This window comes from Mastigoproctus giganteus, chromosome 8 (genome assembly GCF_048544385.1).
Source record: "Mastigoproctus giganteus isolate SK-2022 chromosome 8, ASM4854438v1, whole genome shotgun sequence".
Classification (NCBI taxonomy): Eukaryota; Metazoa; Arthropoda; class Arachnida; order Uropygi; family Thelyphonidae; genus Mastigoproctus; species Mastigoproctus giganteus.
Genome location: NC_143582.1, coordinates 63,750,223 through 63,770,656, shown reverse-complemented (window position 1 = coordinate 63,770,656; position 20,434 = coordinate 63,750,223). Strand labels below are relative to the sequence as shown.

General features: G+C 34.5%; 1 protein-coding gene across 5 annotated transcripts in view; it reads right to left on the bottom strand.

The window, feature by feature from the left end:
- Rel (nuclear factor NF-kappa-B family member relish) overlaps positions 1-20,434 on the bottom strand; it is a 462,299-nt gene that overhangs the window by 123,054 nt on the left and 318,811 nt on the right. For all 5 annotated transcript variants that reach the window (XM_090380549.1, XM_090380553.1, XM_090380550.1 and 2 more), the window contains exon 13: positions 11,959-12,076. In XM_090380549.1, coding sequence (XP_090236675.1) covers positions 11,959-12,076 — 118 coding nt within the window. The remainder of the gene's footprint in view (positions 1-11,958; positions 12,077-20,434) is intronic.

The following is a 20,434-nucleotide window of genomic DNA, read 5'->3' as shown; positions in this document are numbered from 1 at the left end:
CTTTTCTTCGTTCTCTTTGAAGAACATGTCTAATACTATTTTAAGCTTATCTAGTTGGATGGCATGAATAGGTTTGGCAAAGTCATGTGTTTCTATTTTAGTTATTAGAAATTGTCAATTCACTTTTTGTGAAATATTATAAAGTTCAAGCTGCATCATATCTTTCAGTATTTACTGAACATTTCCTTGTATATCATTATTTTCTATAAATGGAGCTGCAAATTTGCTTTATCTGTGACTCTATGTGCGATGAATACCTATTGTAACATAGCATCTGTTTGCACTTCTACTGTTTTAGCTGCATTCCCTCCAATCGCAAGCTAACTAGAAAAGCCCACAATTGTAGGAAGTATGGGGACTGGCTCCCCATCTCTAAATTTTCCACCTACTCTTCCAATTTTCATTCATCTAATACTGATATCACTTCTAATGATAGTTCTAAAAGATGTTTAGTAAGTCACATTGATGATCTGAAGCTTGTCTTTAATGAACTTAATTCTGTCAGAGAATGTTGTGAGGCTATAAATGCTGCATCCAGCACCAAATTTCTAAACTTCCAAGATCAACTAACAAAAATGTCATCTGAAATGCTATCCTTACAGTGTAGTAACTCTTTGTTATCTAGCCTTCTCGAACAGCAAATTGCTGTAACAAGTAATCTTTTGGAATCAATGAATAGTCTACTACAAAAAGTAGAAAACCTATTCCAAATGCACAGTAAGGATTCTACACATGATGTGTCGACTTACCCACAACTTATTTCCAGTTCCACTATAACTGAAGACTGTACATCTGTCATTTCATGCCGTGTTTGTGTCTGCTGTTCTGGTAATGTTTTTTCTACAGTCCGGTGCACACTCTGTAAAAACTATATGTCAGTGTTGCCTCAACTTTCTGCCTGACGATGTTCATACACACCAGAACTCTGGATCTCACATTTACCTTAAGTGCTATTTTACTTCTATGTCTACTGTTGGCCCTCTGAGTATCTCTAATTCAGCTCCAATCTCTAATCAATCATCGTCTCATATTCAATCTGCATAAAGTTCTAATGGGCCTCCTGTCTCTACAATATCATGTCTCAACCCCAGCTTAACAGAATTGAGTATCTCTGCAAAATTCTTCTTTCCAGGTATCCCAGTAATGAACCAGCAACCAATCCTGAAATTATGCAAGCTTTGGTCTCAACCTCTTCCTGCACAAACTGTCACCCTTCAGATTCTTTGATTCAATTTGTATAATAATCTTCCGTGCACAACAGTGTCAAAAGCTTTCCTGAAATCCAAGTATATGACATCAAAATTATTTTTTGCTTCCTTCCTAGTTCCTTCGTAACCACATCATAATATCCAATCAAATTTGTCAGACAAGACTTTCCCTTAACAAACCCATACCGTGTCTAAATTATTGCTGCAGTCTTGTCTAGATAATCCTGCAATGCATCTTTAATCAGTGACTCCATTATTTTATCTGGAAGTTAAAATACTTAAAATAATTTTATCAGAAGTTAAAATACCTTGCAATTACTGTCTGATGCAAAAGAAGCATTATCTAACACAATACCTTTGCTTTGTGACAAAAAAAAAAAAAATGGCTGCAATCAACCAATATCTTATATGTTTCACTACAAATGTTACTTTTTTTAAGGTGATACAGATTTTTTTGTCCACCACTTCTATGTTACAAACTAACATAGAAGCTTGACCCACTATATAGAATTTTAAAATTGTCTGAGACCAAAGCTAACTGGTCTGTAATTACTCGTGTCACCCTTAGATCCCCTTTATGAATTGGGAATACATTTGCACATCTCTAGTCCGTGGGGGACTTCCCAAGTCCAAGGATGCTCTCATAATTATGGCTAAGGGTTTGCTTAGTTTCCTTGCCGCCTCCTTTAATATAGCTGCTTTAATATAGTGTTTACTGACATATGATTCCATGGCAGAGCCCAACTCATTTGCACTAATTTGTTGCATGTCCTTTTCTCAATGGTAGTAAGACTAAGATTCAAATGATTCCCTGATCGCATGGTTGCATCATTGATGTCACATTAACACATATTAAGTTGTCAATGAACAGAAGAAGCTTATGGCCAGCTTTAAAGAAGAACAGAAGAAGCTTATGGCCAATCATTAGAGTTTAGTGATAGTCAATCAAAGATCAATCCAATCATTAGAGTTTGAGTGATAGTCAATCAAGACCATCAGTCCAATCATTAGAGTTTGAGTGATTTAATAACACCTTTAAAGCATTGTGGGTTCTAGCCTTTTCCAATCACCAAAAGCCTTTCTTTGCCACCAGAGATACTTGCACAGCATAAGATCATTACGCATTTCTTTGAAGGTTTGCTGCTTTTTGCATTCTCATTTTTGAACAAATAAGTGTGTTCAGGCAATAATGTCTGGTTTTATCTACATTGTACATATGGTGAGATTTGGAAATAATTTTAGGCCATTTGTCATCAATCCAAGTTTCAGCAGCTAAGAAATTAGCATCTTTCTGCTCAATATGAATGCATTTGTAAACATTGTTCTCCCCCCCCCCCTTTTTTGTTACGTAAAATGATGCAAGAAAGCAATCTTATAAAGCAACAGCCACCAAACAAAAAAAAAAAAAAAAACATTCCCACATCGCCTGTCCATCCCCTCCAATTTCTTAGAAAGTAATTCTAAGAAATTGGAAGAGGCTGGTTCTGCTTTCTACCACATCAGGGGAATGTCAACATGGGCATCATGTTTGCAAACATTATAAAACCTAATGTTTTAATGCTGATTGCAACTCATCATTCATCAGCTTCACTATAACTTCTCTAACAGAAGTTTTCATTTTGTTTTACTGCTCCCAAAATAAATTCATGATTTTTAAAAGTGTAAAAAAAAAAGGTGGCAAAATTTAACTGTACTGATCATTATGTTGGCTCATTTTTGGTAATTTATCATAACATTCTAAAATAGCAAGTTCTTTTATGAGGTTCAGATAGTTATGTTTCTTTTGCACTTCCCCCAATTGCATTATATAATGGGGGGGGGGGGAACTCGAAGGAGTATAGATACTGCACTTTCTTTCATGGGGAAATGACATTAGCAACCATACAAACTGTACAAAGCAACAGCAGTAACTAAACACACTATGTCTTAGAGTTCAAGAACAAATCAGGATATTACATAATCCATCCCCTGCACATATCAATGCTGTGAAAAGGCAAAAAAAGCAATAAAAAAAAAAAAAAAAAACTATGTTCTGATTACAATAAACTGATTTTCTATGTATTACCTTGTCTGACTGGGACTTCATAAAAGTGATAACATCATCTGTGATCGCAATAAGCAAAATAAGAGCTGGTGAAATGGATAAAATTTAAGAGCTGGTGAAATGGATAAAACAGCTGGCCCACTGAAAGGTTAATGAAGATTTAAAAAAAAAATAATAATAATAAACAAAGTAAAATCAATTTCCAATTAATAATATTAAGAATTAACTTGTTGCTGTTTTCATCTATGCTGTCTGGTTTTTAACAGCTTCTTTCAAGTCCTTCATGCTCATGCCAGTGTCAATCTTGATGATGTCGGGCCAGAGTGTTCTTTGCTGGTCTCTTCTCATTGTTCCACTGACCTTTCCTAGCATTATTGATTTTTCCAATGAATTGGATTGTGTTACATGACCGAAATACATCAATCATAGCTTGGTGACCTTGGCTTCCAGTGATGTTTCTGACTTGATGCGATCCAAAACCTCTCCGTTCATAACTTTCGCTGTCCATGGCATGCGAAGCAGCTTTTTCCAGCACCAGAGTTCAAAAACATCAATTTTTCTTCTGTCTGCTTTTTTCATTGTTCAGCTTTCACACCTGTAAGTTGTTATGGGAAACACTACAGTATTAACCATTCTGATCATTGTAAGGCTGATGTCTTTGTCTTTCCAGATCTTTTCCATACTCACCATTGCACTGAGTCCAAGTGAAATTATTTTTTTAATTTCAGGGCCAGATTCTCTACCCCAGTCAATCTTAGATCCAAGAATGATGAAATCCGAGACAGATTTGACCTCTTCATTGTTAATTTTAACTTCTTCTATCCCAGTTGTTGTGTTGTCATAATATTTGTTTTCTTGATGTTAAGCTGATTCCTGCTTTTTTGCTCTCGTCTTTAACCATTAAGTGCAATTGTATTAGATCTTCCTCATTTTCTGCAAGCAGAGTTGTATCATCTGCATATCTTAAATTATTGATGTTTCTACTGCCAATTTTCACTCCAATTTCTGATTCATCCAAATACAATTTTCTCATAACTTATTTAGTATACAAATTAAATAGAAATGGGGATAATATCGCACACCTTTTCCAATTTCAAACCAGTCTATCTCCAAATGTTGTTCTGACAGTTGCTTCTTGAATAGTGTACAATGATCTTATTAGCTCAACCAAGTGTGCTGCTACCCCCAATTCTATCAAAGAATTCCACAATTTTTCGTGCTTTGCAATCAAATGCTTTGGTATAGTTGAACCTTTACATCTTTCTTAAATTCATGGACTTTTTCCATGATCCAATGGATGTTTGAGATATGATCATGAGTGCCTCTTCCTTTGCGGAAACCAGCTTGAACATCAGACAGCTCTGTTTCTATGATTCTATATATCTGTGCTTGAATGATTTTCAATAGAATCTTGCTTGTGTGTGATATCAAGGCTACTGTATGGTAGTTCGAGCAATTTCAAGCATCTCCCTTTTTCAGGATTGGAATAAACACTGATCTCTTCCAGTCTTTTCGCCATATATTGTTTTTCCAGATCTCCCGGCACAAAGCTGTGATAACTGTGATTTGCAAAAGTGTTAACATTTCTGTTGGTATTCCATCAATTCCAGGGGCTTTTCTTCTTGGTAGTTGTTGCAGCACCCATACCTCTTCCTCTAATATATCTGGTTATAGCTCATCCTGCCCTTTTGCTTTGATCTGTTGATGTTTGTTTCTATTTGCATACAGTTCTTCCGAGTATTCCTTCCATCTTTTCTTAATTCCTTGTTGGTCACATTCAGTTCATTTCCATCTTTGCCTTTTTATTAAACCTTTACAAGCAGTGAAGGATGTCTGGATCTTCTCTATTTGTGCGAAGAGATCTCTCATGTGCCCTTTTTTGTTATTATCTTCCATTTCTTTACAACCTTTGTTCCAGTATTTTTCCTTGTCTTTTCTGGCTGTCCTTTGGAATTCTGCATTAAGCCTTCTTGTCTCATCTCTATCTCCAACAGCTTTAGCTTTTCTTTTCTTTTTTCAGCAATTTTGATGGTTTCTACTGACAGTCATTTACTTGATTTTGTACATTTTCCGAATGGGATGTATTGCTGTGCTGTTTCAGTGATGATGCATCTTATTTCCTCCCAAAGTACATGTGGTTGCCTTTTCATGTAGTTAGAGTCTAATCTGTTTTTTATCTTGACTACATACAATGGTGAAATTTTATCTATGTCATATTTTCATGGTGCAGCAGTCATTTGGATGTTACAGAATTTGAGCCTGATTTTGGCTATCCAAGCCACAGTCTGCACCAGGTAAGGTTTTCACTGAAAAAAGCAGAGCTTTTCCATCTTTGACTGCACATGATGTAGTCAATTTGATTGCTGTGCAATCCATTTGGGGATGCCCACGTATACAAATGTCACTTAGGTTGGATAAACTGTGTGTTTGTAAACCTTAATCGATTTTCTTGACAGAATTGCACCAGGCAGTTTCCTGCCTCATTCCTATCCCCCAGACCAAATCTGCCAATGACCCCATCTACTTCTCTGTCTCTTATTTTCGTACTGAAGTCTCCAAGAACATTCACGTCTTTTTTTGGTGTTTGACTCAGTACATCCTGGGCTTCAGCATGAAACTGTTCAATTTCATCTTCACTTGAATCTGTTGTCAGTGCATAGACTTAAAGATGAGACTTTAAGCAGTTTTCCATTAATGCAGATGACCATTACTCTGTCACTTACTGATCTGGCAATTCTCTTGTTCACTATAAATGCCACACCATTTCTCCTGATTTTTTCATTCCCTGAGTAGTAAACTATAAAATTGTCTAACTGAAAAATAGCCATTTCTCATCCAATTTATTTCACTGACACCAAGGATGTCAATCTTGGTCCTAACCATTTCACTCTTAATGATATTCAGCTTTCCATAATTCAAACTTTGAAAATTCCATGTGCTAATCTTATGTGTTTTTATACAGTGCAGACTGTTACTTTCATCATGGCCTGCCTCAGCAAACAGGCCTCCAGAATTGCATCATCCAAATGTATCAAACATGCTACATTCCAGCCTGGAGGATCTACCTTCAGGTATCATCTCTGATAAATTCTTGAGCTTGTTCATAAAGTTTTCCGGTGAAAAATAGTGGAGTAGGTTACCATGTCTTTCTCCAGTGGTGATGCTATTATATGGCTGTATAGGCCTTTACTAAATAAAACTGTCTTTAAAAATCTATATCTATTCCGATAAGGTGATATTTTGTCTCAAAATTAGATACAAGTAATCAATGTGACAAATTCCATCACCCAATTAAAGTCCCCTGCATCCATATCTTGTGGAATTTAAAAAGCAGCTCTTCAAACTTTCAAATACTACTGCTATGCTAAAGCCTAGGCAGCTGGAATTGGAACAAAAAATGCTCTTATTGCCAAAATGGACTTATCGCATTTTTAGCGTAAATATTACCATTCCTTGATTATAAATAGTCAAACCTGATGAACCTTATCACACTATACTCTAGTTTCACAAAAGAATTTAAAATAAACACCTTAAAGGCACATTTATAAACTATTTTGTAAGAGCACATATAAAAGCAATCATCACAACTAACTGCCATTGTTGGCCAGAGAATTAACTCACTTTGCATTAAATTTAATTTACAATTACAGGGTAAATATCCAGTTAAACAATACATTTAAAAATTTTATTAATTGTTTGACATTAATCAAGGGGAACTACAACTAACACAAAGATTTGACTATTTATATCAATAAATGTATGCAGTGGATAAAAATATACAAGATTAAAATCTATTAAGTTTATAATGCATTATGTGATGGAAATTATTTTAAGAAGCCCTTACAAAAGTATGTCAAAGTTCACCAAGACAATCTTGTCACCTTTTGTAACTGGTGCTTCTGTAGTTGTGGTTTTTCCTCTTTTTTTTTTTTTTTTTTTTTTTTTTTTTTTACCTACAGCACTTAGTAGTGTGTGGGGGTTGAATGTTGAGAAGATGAAAGAAAATACTCGTTGACATTAGACTTAGATTTCTGTAGATTGCAATTTTCAGTAAATGCAAAGGGATAAATTAGAAGAAAGAAAATTTGGTTCTGTAAGTTTGTAGTTGAACGGTAAAAGGATGGTGACAGGTTGCAGCATGTGCTATGGACTAGGGTGGGGGTTTACAGAAGCCAGTGCCACAAGAGCTATCTATAAAAACAGGCACAGCAGAAACAGAATGTCTACGAGAAGAGAATGGAGAGACTCTGTAAGGTATGGGTTATCAATTAACCTAACTGCCCTCTTTTGAAAGGAGTCTAGAGTGAGAGAGAGAGAGAGAGAGAGAGAGAGAGAGAGAGAGAGGTCCATAGCCTCTCAGGCTTGATGCCAGTGCCTCAGAGACACTAACCCAGATGTGAGAACAATATTCCATACTAGGCTGGATTTGACATTTGCAAAAAGTGAGCAACTGTTGAGAAGAATGTCAAGAGTGAAACAGAAACCCCAGTTTTTTTGGATACAGAGGAAGCAATATTTGTGATTTTCTTATGCCCAGAGATTAGAAGTTAGGGTAATCCCATATAGGCGTGATCTTGAGTGTTGTCAAAGACAACCCCAGGGGCTCACATCTGGTGAGTATGGGCCTGGCACACCCAGGGTCCTGAGCTGGATATCATCATTCTTCTCTTTCTTGGTGATTTCTTTCTTTCTTTCTTTCTTTCTCTCTCTCTCTCTCTCTCTCTCTCTCTCAGGATAACTCAGAATTTTTTTTTTTTTTGGCTAGTGCAGCATAAGCCTCAGGCTTCCTTGCACCATATGGCTAATAATAATAATAATAATAATAATAAGCTAGATTAAAACTAAGTGCACCTATGATTACACATAGGAGCAGAAGAATCCTTTTTGCAAGATATAAGACAGGCCTGAGTTTTAGAAGGATTGAAATTAACTAACTTATCATAGCCCCACTGGAGAATTACCTGAAGGTCAGCATTTACGGAACTAGTAGTAGATATGTTGTGAAGTAAACAAGTTGTGAAGCTGTTTGTGCAGGGCAAGGTTTTTCAAACTGGAAGGTGGAATGCAACGTGCTATCATTAAAAAAACTATGGATAGGATTTCCAGTAAATAGAAGGACATTAACATGCAAGAGAAAAAGAATAGGAGAAAGAACTGAACCTTGAGGAACACTAGCATTAGTGTAGTAGTTAGAAGCCAGAGAGCTATTACCATTGCCTGTAGTGAGCAGTCAGAGAGAATTTCGTAAAAGAGTCAAATGACTCTTTTACATAATTCTCTTCTAAAAGGTCTTCTAAATAAGATGGAAACTTATTTAGAAGACCTTTATATCAAACACAATCAAAAGCATTTGAAATGTCAAGAGCACCTGCTTGAGTTTCATCAAACTTTACCAATGAATCTGTACATAGCTGGACAACAAAAGCCAGTACATCATCACAGGGCTAACACTTATGGAATACATAATGGAAATCACTGATCAGATGGCAAGTTTCGAAATAGTTTATGAGTTGATGGTTAATGGATTACTCCATTACTTTAGAAAGAGTAAAAGTAACTGCAATGGGATGGTAATTGGATGGGGAGAAGATTTGTCAGCCTTTTTATGAATTGGTTGGATATGAGAAAATTTCCAAGCAGAAAGATAAAAAAAATTCAGTATAATAAGAAAGCGTAAAAAGCTAACACAAAACTGGACTAAACTCAGGAGTACTCCAGATTGTATTTCTCTTGATGGTATTTCTCCACTGTTCTCAAAACTCAGGTTTTGAGAATAAGCATCATGACTGTTCAAAATTCTTCTGATATTCTTTTGATCAATAGGAGGCATTGAGTTGAATGTACAGGTGACTCTCGCTTAACGCTGATAATTCATTCCGGAAAAACAGAGTGCTAAGTGAATCCATACGAAGCGAGCGCCGCATTCCCATAACGTAACATATGTATTTGTGAATTGTGGTCGGTGCCATAGGATATTTCCTAATCAATAATAAACGCTAGTGAAAAGATGTACAAATGTCAGTCAAAATATTTAATTTCAAATATTTGTAAATATAAAATATTCTGCATTACATCCGTATATAATTATATGGTAACTACTTACGTATCAAAATTAAACTTAAAATTCCAATTAAAATCATGAATTTAATTATGAAAAATGTGTCGATTTTGGGTTGAACTTTGGCCCTCTTCCAAATAAACTAAAAGGGGTATTAATTTTAAATCCCCCGCAGCGTTACCACCCAACAATAAAGTCAACCGATCCTTCGCCACTTTGAAACCTAGCATGTTTTTTTCTTCTTTCAATATGAAACTTCTTTTAGGCATTCGTTTCCTAAAAGGTCCTGCTTCACCTATGTTAAAAACGTGTTGAGAAGTATAACACATAATACATCTCTTCAATAATTTTAACAAGTTCTTTTTTGAAAGTTTCGGCTCCTTCTGCACTTGCGGCTTCTCCCTGGATTTAAAATATATTCAACCAGCCTTTAATAGTTTTAAATGGTTCCACATTTTTTTTTTTAGGTGAGTTTTCTTCAGATCATCATATTGGCTAATCTCTCTCTTTTTTTTTTTTTTTTAATAATATTTAACTTAACTGAATTCTGCATTGGATATTATCTTCAATAAAATTAGTTAGTCTTTTCAATCCTAATAGTCGGCCTAGCCCTAGTTGCTTGCAGTGGAACAGCTATCTTTCCCGCTGCTAAAATTAATTCTTTATTTTTTTATAATTGTTCTTAAAGTTAAACTTGCGAGTCCTAAATTATGGCACACATCCACTTGTCGTTGACCGGAATCGATTCGCTTCAAAACGTCTAATTTAATTTTCAAATTCAATATTTTTCTTACATTTAGTCTTCGTACTGCACCCAGACGTTGTTGCTTTTTCATTCTTATCGGCCATTATTAATTCTTCGAAAATGTAACCGTGTTGGTTGCATTAATTACGATACAATATTCGAGTAAACTGTCCGTTACGCACGATGTCTAATACTGTACCGAGTGATGACTAGACTTCGGATAAATGCATATAATGCTAATATTACAAGCAATATACTTGATCATTTTTTAAAATGTTGATCTCGGAACTATTTAACAAGTCACTGTACTGCAATTAAATTAGCGTGCGAGAAAATTTCACTGAGTGTGGGAAAATTTCTCAAGTCGGCGTGGGAAACGTTTTAATGCTGTTTTGGTATTCATTTTCAAGCTATCGACTCCATCAAATGAAACGATTTCGTTAGATATGCCAAAAATGCAATCTGTAAAAGAGCGTTATTGTCAGATACGGGTTATAATATAAGAACAGCGTTATAGTGAATCAGCGTAAAGCGAACCGCGTTATAACGGGGGCCTGCTGTACTGGAAATGGTAAGAGGTGGTTTACCAAGATTGTGAGTTAGAGAAAAAGCAGGATGCTAGTAAGTCAGCTTCCTCTGTAGATGAGAAGCTTAGATCCATCAGGTTTTAACAGAGGTGGGAGTATAAACAGACAAAAATTTACAGCCAATAGCTTTGGCAAGAGAATGCTCAATTACTATTTGGACAAAAGAAAGTTTTTAACTCTTACCGTAGCCGAGTGGTCAGGAGCAGAGTGCAGTAGCACACGCTCTTTGAGTAGACCAGGGTTCAAGCCCCTGACTGCTGAATACGGTCGGTCTGCCAACTCGCACTGGACCAGCGTGGCAGATTATGGTCCATTTCCCTCAGCATGAATTGTTGAGGAGGCTTCCATCCTGCAGTGGGTTGATAATGGCTACACTACCTTTTTACCTGTTCAAAATCTAGTTTAGATTATTAATAACTGTTTTACAATTGTTGTAAGCTTTAATGTAGGCAGAAAACAAACCTGGAGATTCGGATGTGAGCCAATTGTGATATGCAACATTCTTATCTTGAACAGTCTTATCTTGATTCCTCTCTTGAACATTCTTATCTTGCACATTTATAAGAAAACCATTGTAGGAAAACTGTTTAATAAAATCAATTAATTATTACTATAATTAAATATAAATAAGTTTCCTGTTTGATGAATCTGAGGACTTCACAAGATAGAGAACAAGAATATTTACATATTTTGTGGTATCATAGAATTTCATCATGAATTGTGTATAACTTTGTATGTACACAGTGATTGCCCACTTGGCTGTTTGACACCTACAGAATAAAGTAAAAATATTTATCAGACGCAATCAAGGTTACTGGACATGCCGACTTTCCTCTCTGGTATCTATTACATGTTGTATCTTAGAAAGTAAATAACATATTAAGAGGAGAATGCTAGAAAAATTTTTAAATTAAATCTGACAGGGTAAGAAAACTTACAAGATGTGAATCTGGGGGAAAACTTGATATTCTAAGAAACTAAATAATTAGTTAATTCCCTTAGCTTTTCCTTGATTGTGTTATTTTCAGATAACTACTTTATTATTCCATTTATTTCACTTCTAATCACCAGTTTAGGTGCTCAGAATTTCATGAGTTTCAATTAAATTTGTTCTCTTAAAGAGTTCCCCTCACCACACTTCTAGTCTTAAATATGTTCTAGTATTCCCATCTTAATTGGCTTAAACCACATGCAGTAACCTTAAAATTATCAGATAAATAATTTTTCTTTAGGCTGTGCAGTGTTGCATATAAGTTATCCTGCATATTTAATTTAAACCTTATGAACAAATCAGAAGTAATCATTCCTAGGTTTACCTGCTGTAAGTTATTAGTCTGGTTGATACAATCACCAGGAACATCAGCAACCATCTTCAGTAGATGCATGGTTAGCTTTATATTATTTGGTTGATAAATATTAGCAAGGTGAAGCAAGCTAGAGAAAGATCAAGACAAAATTTATTTAAGGTTATTGTTAAATTCACATCTTAAAGTGAGTTTATAATATATACAGAAAATATTCCATTTCTGAAAGTACTTTTATCATTCACAATCGCCATCTTTCTAACAGTTTATTTATATCTCAGCAATTTAAAATAAAGAAAATTATTAATATCTAATGGTTGGACTATTTGTCTTGTATAAAATCTTTACTGCAATGCAAAAGACTTCTATCCATCTCACACAAAGTGCCCTCCTCGCCTTTTACTCTCTCCTTTCCCCATGCTCTCATTTCCATCCATAATACCATTTTTCTTTCCTTTGTTAACACTCAATTCTGCTGCTCTTAACTTTAAAAATCACTTCAGCTCTCTTTCCAAAACAAAAAATGAAATTTTTGGCAAACCTTTTCTGTGTTTTATAAAAGTGAGGAGTCATTTATAATAATATAAATAAATGAAAGTAGCTAAATGTAAATCAGTACTAAAAGGTGAGAATATATTACTTTAAAATCTGTCATCATTTATTATTACTTTAAAATCTGTTACTTTAAAATTTATTACTTTAAAATCTGTCATCATTTATTATTCCTTCAAAGATAAGATATTCTTGAACCCATAAAGTTCTTTAACACTACAAAGACATAAATTCCAAAAGACCATACAAAAACATAGGGTACAAGCAAACTATTTTGAATAAATGCTGATGTAAACTTGTATAAGTTATTTCAAAAACAGTTTTAGAAAAATTTGAACATAGGAAAAGTACATAGGCCTTACAACAAAGGTAAAGACTGAAATTGTAAAGTGACCTACAAAATATGAAAATGTTGCAGAAGTTGCATATCACTTCAAGAAGGTTCTTGGACATAAACAACCCACCCATGATAAAGCAAATCAGGAAGAAGTCTGATGAAGTAGGAACGATAAACATAGCAAAACCTGGTAGGTGTTGTATCTCAAAGACATCTGCCAATTTGTAACTTGTAAGAGGATATCGAAAAAAGACCAAAACAATGTCTAAGAAAGCAAAGTTTCAAACTTAAATACCTTAAATATAATTATAAAGGAGCTTTTAAATACAAGGTTTACCATCCCATACGTTCTACAAAGTTTGAATAAGAATAGCCCAGATAGAAGACTGGAGTGTGCCAAATGATTTTTCTCTGTGAGTATTACAAACCCAGATATCATCGATGCTGTTTTGTGGACTATAAAATTTGGACAGAAGGTGTTCTCAGTTTTTTTTTTTCTTTGAGGTAACCATGACGGGCAAAAGATACCTGAGACTGCTAAGAGACAAAATCATTCCATTAATGCATCCAAAATCGATTTTTGGAATTTCTTTTTATGCAGAAAGAATCACCACCCACTATGCAAAAACTATCTGCAAATTCTTAAATGAAAAGTTCCTAGGCAGATGGTTTAGTTGGTGGGGTTCCATTAGATGGCCACTGCACTCCCCAGACTGTTTTGTAGTGGGTTCTTAAAGGATAAAGTATTTAATAATAAGCACAGATCTCTAGCTGGAGCTTCTATAGTCAATGGTTAGAAAATTATGGACATTTCTGAGGAATTGCTCTTTGCTGTATGCCACTCTATACCCAAAAGACTACAATTTTACAGACCAAAATGGCAGCCATATTGAACACTTGTATACTATATTTTTAAATTTTAAGCCAGTGATTTCCTTCTCCCATTCTATGGAAGAAATGATTCATTCCTTTTTTTCAAATTATGATGAACAATTGCCACACTACATTAAAAAGACTTTTCCAAGTGGCTTTAACATCTCAATCATTCAGCCAGCTTTCTCTGCTATCTTCCATTTAAAATGCTTTTATAGTTTTTGTCATTTCTTTTTGAAACCTTCCATGCATGTAATACACAGAAGGTAGTAGCCATGACATGTTTTATTTTTCATGTTTGATTTGCTTATTTTTTATTTTACATTCAGATCACGTACGGACATCAGCTGACATTTGGCTGGATAGCAGTCAGTGATTTAAATAAGATCCTTTTGGAACCCACAAGATTCACATTCCTTGAGAATGTGGCTAGGGGTGGGGGGGGTTCCCCCATCTTTAATTTTAGTTTTCACTTATGTGAAAGAGGGGAGTGTCATGCATTTGCTTTAAGGTTTTTATGGTGCATCAGCATCTGGGGATATAATGCACATCATGCATTTGTGCTGCTGTAGATGAGCAACTGGTACATTTTTTTCTTTTACATTATCATTTGATTGTAATTTGATTATTAATTTTGAAAACAGCATATTTCAATCTGAAATTTTTAAAAATCTGAAAAATTTACCAAAAAAATAAGCATTAACTTTACTACTAAAATATATATAGCTATATCTCAAAGACTAAGCTATAAACAAGAACCCTAACTATACCACTGAACAAAATGCATTAAATGATAACCAGGATAACTAATAATCATATTAAAATAAAAGAAGAAAGTTTTCACTCACTTTTGGTAGCCCAAATGCATGATTCCCTACCCAAGGAGACACTCTCACACCCACCAAAGGATGAATGCTACTCCCCATAAATGAACTGAAATAAACCCAAAGTGAATTTCTTGGTGGTCGAGCAGTAAAGTTACACCTTGTCAAGTATAACCTATTGTTGCATTCAATTCCATAGTATAATCAGTGTTCTTATTTCTACCACAGTCTTTAAAAAAAAATTAAATTAAAAATCTGAAAATATTAAGAAAGCAGTCCAAGACGACGCACAGCAGTGATCACATTTGTCTATGAGAATCCATGCAAAAAAAAAAAAAAAGGGCCAAAAAATCTTGCTTTAATTGCTATTGCATATTCAGTAAACTTTGTAACTGTGCAAACTGCACAGTTACAAAGAAAACTACAGCTATGTGGCTGGTTATACTGGACTCGTGTGAAGTGGTGATCAGCTTGATATCACTTTAGAATAGCTGAGAGAGATTATAAAAAAATAAAATAAAATAAAATTAAAAATCCCAGTTTGGGAACAGCTAGAAAAATGTATGCTTAGTTATATCTATGATTAATCTCTTCCACGAACAGTGCCTCACTGACATGCTCAAATAATAGATTTACTTCCATATAACCAAGGTTTTTGCCACCATTATAACTACCCATACAGTTCTTTGGTTACATGAAAAGTCATAATACAGGGGGGGGAGAGAGAGAGAGAGAGAGAGAGAGAGAGAGAGAGAGAGAGAGAGAGAGGACTTTTAGCCAACTTGTTAATACATGTGAGAAACAGAATTTTTTTCACAGCACATTATTAAAATCAAAATTTCACATATGCTGATAAAGACTGCACAAATGTCATTATAATTACTCCTTAGAAAAACGGTTAATTTTTTCCCCCTCCAACGTGAAAATAATTTTTCTCTGAATTGGTCACTGTTATTTTATTCTGATACTGTGCTGCGTATGAAGTGTGAATTTAAAACTGACACTTCAGCACACAACATTTATTGTGATTTTGTTTATTGCCATTTGTTTACATTTAACAAATTGAACTGTTATTTACATTTGTAATCACTAACTCTACCTTTTAATCATTATGAATGACTACAGATAAAGTTCAGTGTGGTTAGCACTTAATATTCAATGAAATTTGTTTCTCCAAAATTGTTCAACTACTAGGTATACTTCTCTATAAAATCCAGAAAATTTTAAAATTTTGCACCTCTCAATTTCAAAGGATTGCTGGATTTTAAAAAGTTTAAAAAGTAAACACAAACAAAAAATAACTATTATTAGGTACTGTTAGCCACTTCCACAAAATTTTAAATTATGCAAGCGCACATCTTTCTCTTTATACACAGGGTGGGCGAGGCATCAGTTTACCAAGAAATCATTCGAACAATTTAGATCTTGAAGTCATATTCATGCCTATATTACTTTATCAATATTAATATAACATTAATAATATTTACACGAAGATGCTATTTATTTACATTTAAATTAATTGTTCAAACTGTTTTCAGTAATTAACACTAAGTAATTTGCATCACTTCTCTGTAAGATGACAGGTGGCTCACCCTCCATTATGTATATATGTTAGTGTTAACAGGAACAGTGAAGCCAAACTGAATTTTTGTAAAATAATATCAGAGAAGCATCTATCTAAAAAGCTGCTGAGAAAGTGGTAAAACCCAAGGGGTGATGACGTATATCCAATTATAATGAAAAAGGTGGAAGGTGACTGCATCCAACCATTAGTAATGTTAATGATATCATCATTAGATTCAGGAATTATTCACTGAATGGAGAGGTTCCAATGCCACGCCAATACATAATGGATTTGGGAGGTATCAGCCAAAATGGCCATTTATAGACCAACGAGTTTGATTTCTGTGACTTGTAAGATTATAGAATCTATGATTAAGGATAATACAGGACCATCTTCACAAGAATGGGATCTTAAATGTGACTCAACACAGTTTCGTAGAGGGAAAATCTTGCCTTACTAATTATAATAAATTACTATGGAAAACAACTTTGACATTATATATCTGAATATTATGTATGGCTAATACAGTTCCTGATGAGAGGTTATTGCATAAATTTGAACCCATCCTTAATCCTTCAACCTAATGGGAAAGATCCATCAATGGATTATAGAAAGGAGATTGGGTAGTCACAGTAAATTTTTACTCTGACACCCCAGAAAATTTTTCCAGCCAGGTGGAATTATGAAGTAGCCAGGTGAGGAAGAGTAATACTTCATAATATTATAAAATTTTCTGTTATTTATAAATGTGACTTAAGCAATCCAGAGCAAAAATTAATTGCATATTTTAACATTATATTGATTTAATGATAATTTGTGCAACAAACATTGAAAAAATTTAATATTGGCTAGTGTTATATTTTTCAACTGAAAATTCCAATGCATATATATAAACACACTAAATTTAACAAATAAGGTACTTTATTTAAAAAGTAGAACGTTTTAATAACAAATTAAAAAAAACAAGTTTATTAGAATTCTATGTAAAAAAATAATAATGAACACTGTTTAAATCTAAATGTTTTCAGTTTAACTTCTTACTCAAGTTAAACTTGAGTAACTTCTTATAAATTATTGCACTTATTGTAATATATACTATTATATTTGTGCTCCTGTACAGAGACCAAGATAAACAATGCATCTAACAGTTCACAGAATTTAATGTGATGTTAGCATGCGAAATTATAATACAGTAAACCCCCATTATTTGCAGTCGCTGATTTAATATAAAATGAAACCTAAAAAAATGTGAATTTTAAAGAGTTGTAAACATTTTCCACCATAAAAAATGTGGGTGTGGCTCAAATAATTTTTCCCAGTCAAAACAGCGCTCAGTGGGTGAGGGGTGTCACAATTACAAGTGCAGATGCTTCCCGCTAATCCTTGTTCAGTATGTGTTATGCGCCTGTCATGGAAGGTTTCAATGTTTGCTTTTAATTGATATGCTTACAAAAGTGAAAAATCTACCACTTTGCAGTGTGTTAGTGTAATCAGACTTTTTCGGGTGTGTTAATGGTTAAAAGAAAGTGACTTTATTGTGGACAAGTTCTTTTTTTTTTTTTTAACCCCTACGAAAATATGGCTACGAATAACATGGGAATTGTAAAAAGATCAAAGAAGGTGATGACATTAGCGAGTAAAATTCAGTTATTAGACAAAATTTCTAATGGTGAAAGTGTCACGCCGGTGGCAAAACATTATAAAATCAATGAGTCAACGGTACGATCAATGAAGAAATCGGAAGAAAAAATCTGCCATAGTGTCTGTGAAAATGCGCTAATTGCTTCAAAAATTAGCGATTTCATAGCGATTTTTTGAAAGGTTTAAAAATCGATATGGCCTTCAAAACACGAAACTTGTAGGCGAGTCTATATCAGCAGATTTCGTGGCTGCAGAAAGTTTCCTGCTGAATTTAAAAAAATTAATTATGGACGAAGGATATGTTCCCGAACAGGTGTTCAATGCAGATGAAACTGGGTTGTTTTGGAAGAGAATGCCATATTTTTGAAAGATTTGTTTGAGATTTCTAATAAATGTTACATTTAACATTAAATTGTTTCTTATTTTTATTTTGAAACCTTATGCTTGTATTTCACTATAATATTATGTAAATACATATAATATATACATAGACAAAATTTTAGATTAGTTTTTCTTATATATTTCATACTTTGGAACAAAACCCTTTTATTATTATGGGTGCCATAACCCAGTATTCGTGCCATTTCTCAGGAACGTAAACCCCAGCGAACAGCTGGATTACTGTGCTCAGCTTGCCATAGAGATGGCTGTAGAGTGAGTGAATCTATACACTATGTCAACTCAGAAAGTGCCCGAAAGATTTGAATAACAAAAGTGAATCTGAGTCAACTCAGTGAATCGCAGAATTCAACCACCATATCAATGCTGTCAACTGGCATCTGATAGCTCAACATAAAGCACATGACAATATTCTTGGTAATCTAGATTCGCAGTGTCAAACTATGCAATGGCTGCATGACATCAGCACGATGGTCAAATAGTGGGAGGTCTTATAACTGTGTAGGCAGGTTACCTACCAGAAAGCTGAGGTGTTCTACAAGGTTGGATGGAGTAGAAAGTGCTCAGACTTCTCTCCCCCCCCCCCCTTTTTTTTTTTTTTTTAATCTTCCTAAATGATATTCATGAGGAAACAACAGGGAAAGATGTCAAAGTTTGTTGATAAATAGGGTTAAGAGGCAGAACTGCAAGTTAACAAATTGGAATCAGGCCATGCTGCATTAGAAGATTTAGATTAACTGCAAGCATGGTCTGAAAAATTACAACTAAAGTTCAAGTAACGAAATACCAAACAAAGTGCAAAGTTTTAGAAATAAAAATTTATTCTGTATAATAGGTATGCTTTTCATTTTTCATGCTTTTACATGGTAAACAATTTCTCTTCAAAGACTATGTAAAACATTAATTTTAACGAATGACAAAATCACATTTTAGTCAAATTCAGGGGGGGGAAAAAGTTTCACTTTCTGCTAACAATGGACATTCTTTATTATTCATCACTCCAAGAAAGAAAGCGTATATGGCAATAGCAAAAAAAAAAAAAAAAAAAAAAAAATCGCCCATCTGTACCCTAATGTTACCAAATACAAATTATTGCACTTGGGGGAACAGAAAGCAGGAGTGGTTTACAGATTGGGTTGGGGGAATTGAAGGTATACTGGATGAGAGAGATATGAAGTAAAACATGCAGCAAGCAAGGGTGTGTGGTGTTCTATGATTTACCAGAAATTTGCAAGTAGAGAAAAGGATTCAATTACAAAGAGGAATTAATGGCAGCTTCCATCTAGCACTCCTGGAAGAGGGATGTGCCAACTAACCTTATTTGAGTTTGAAAACTGCCATGTTTTAAAGATTTAACGTGAAGCAAGATTTAATGTGCATAGCTCTTCCTGAATGGAAGGAAATTAAAGTTTAATGTCGTGCAAGAAGATGGTATGTTCATGGCCAGTTTTTAGGTTAATCCATGTTTCAGTTGAGTAGCAGCAGCTACTCAACTGAAAGGGAAGCTTAATGTGAGAGGGTGTAACAGCTGACCAGATTTCAGATAGAGGAAAGAATATAGGTTTTTATATAGTGGAGGATGATAACCAGGTTGGAGACAGTAAGCAGCTGTTGTCCCATTACCCACATCTTACAAAAGGATAAAGCCTTAATAAAGATGATGTGAGAACTCCTAGATCTTTATAAGAGAGAAGTGATTTAACCAGCTGAGATCGAATAAGAAAGGTAAGAATGAAAAATAGGTTTTCTTTAAAAAAGGAATGAGGACACACTCACTGGGATTAGTATGAAGGCTGAAAAAACAAAGATAATTAATAACCACAACAATAGCATCATTAATAAGCAAATTGTTTTGCTGTGCCTTTTCCACAGTAAGGTGAAGCTAGCCCAGATTTTAATATCATGAGCATAAACAATGAAGGGGCACTTGTATAAGCAGCACAGGAGGGATTAAAGCAGAGAAAAGAGGGGCAAAAAGAGTACCACAATGTGAATTCCAGCACATACTCTTTTTTTTTTAATTATTATTATTATTAATAGCCATATGGTGCAAGGAAGCCTGAGGCTTATGCTGCACCAGGAAAAAAAAAAAAAATGTGATGATATCCAGCTCGGGACCCTGGGTGTGCCAAGCCCATACTCACCAGATGTGAGACCCAGGGGTTAAATCAAACTCTAAAAGAAAAATTCCATGGAGGAGGAGGAATTCCTGTATGAAAAAGAACAAATTACCGATACCATAAAATTTTTTCAATAGGTACAGAACCACTGCGGATGAATGGGCATCAAATTCAGATA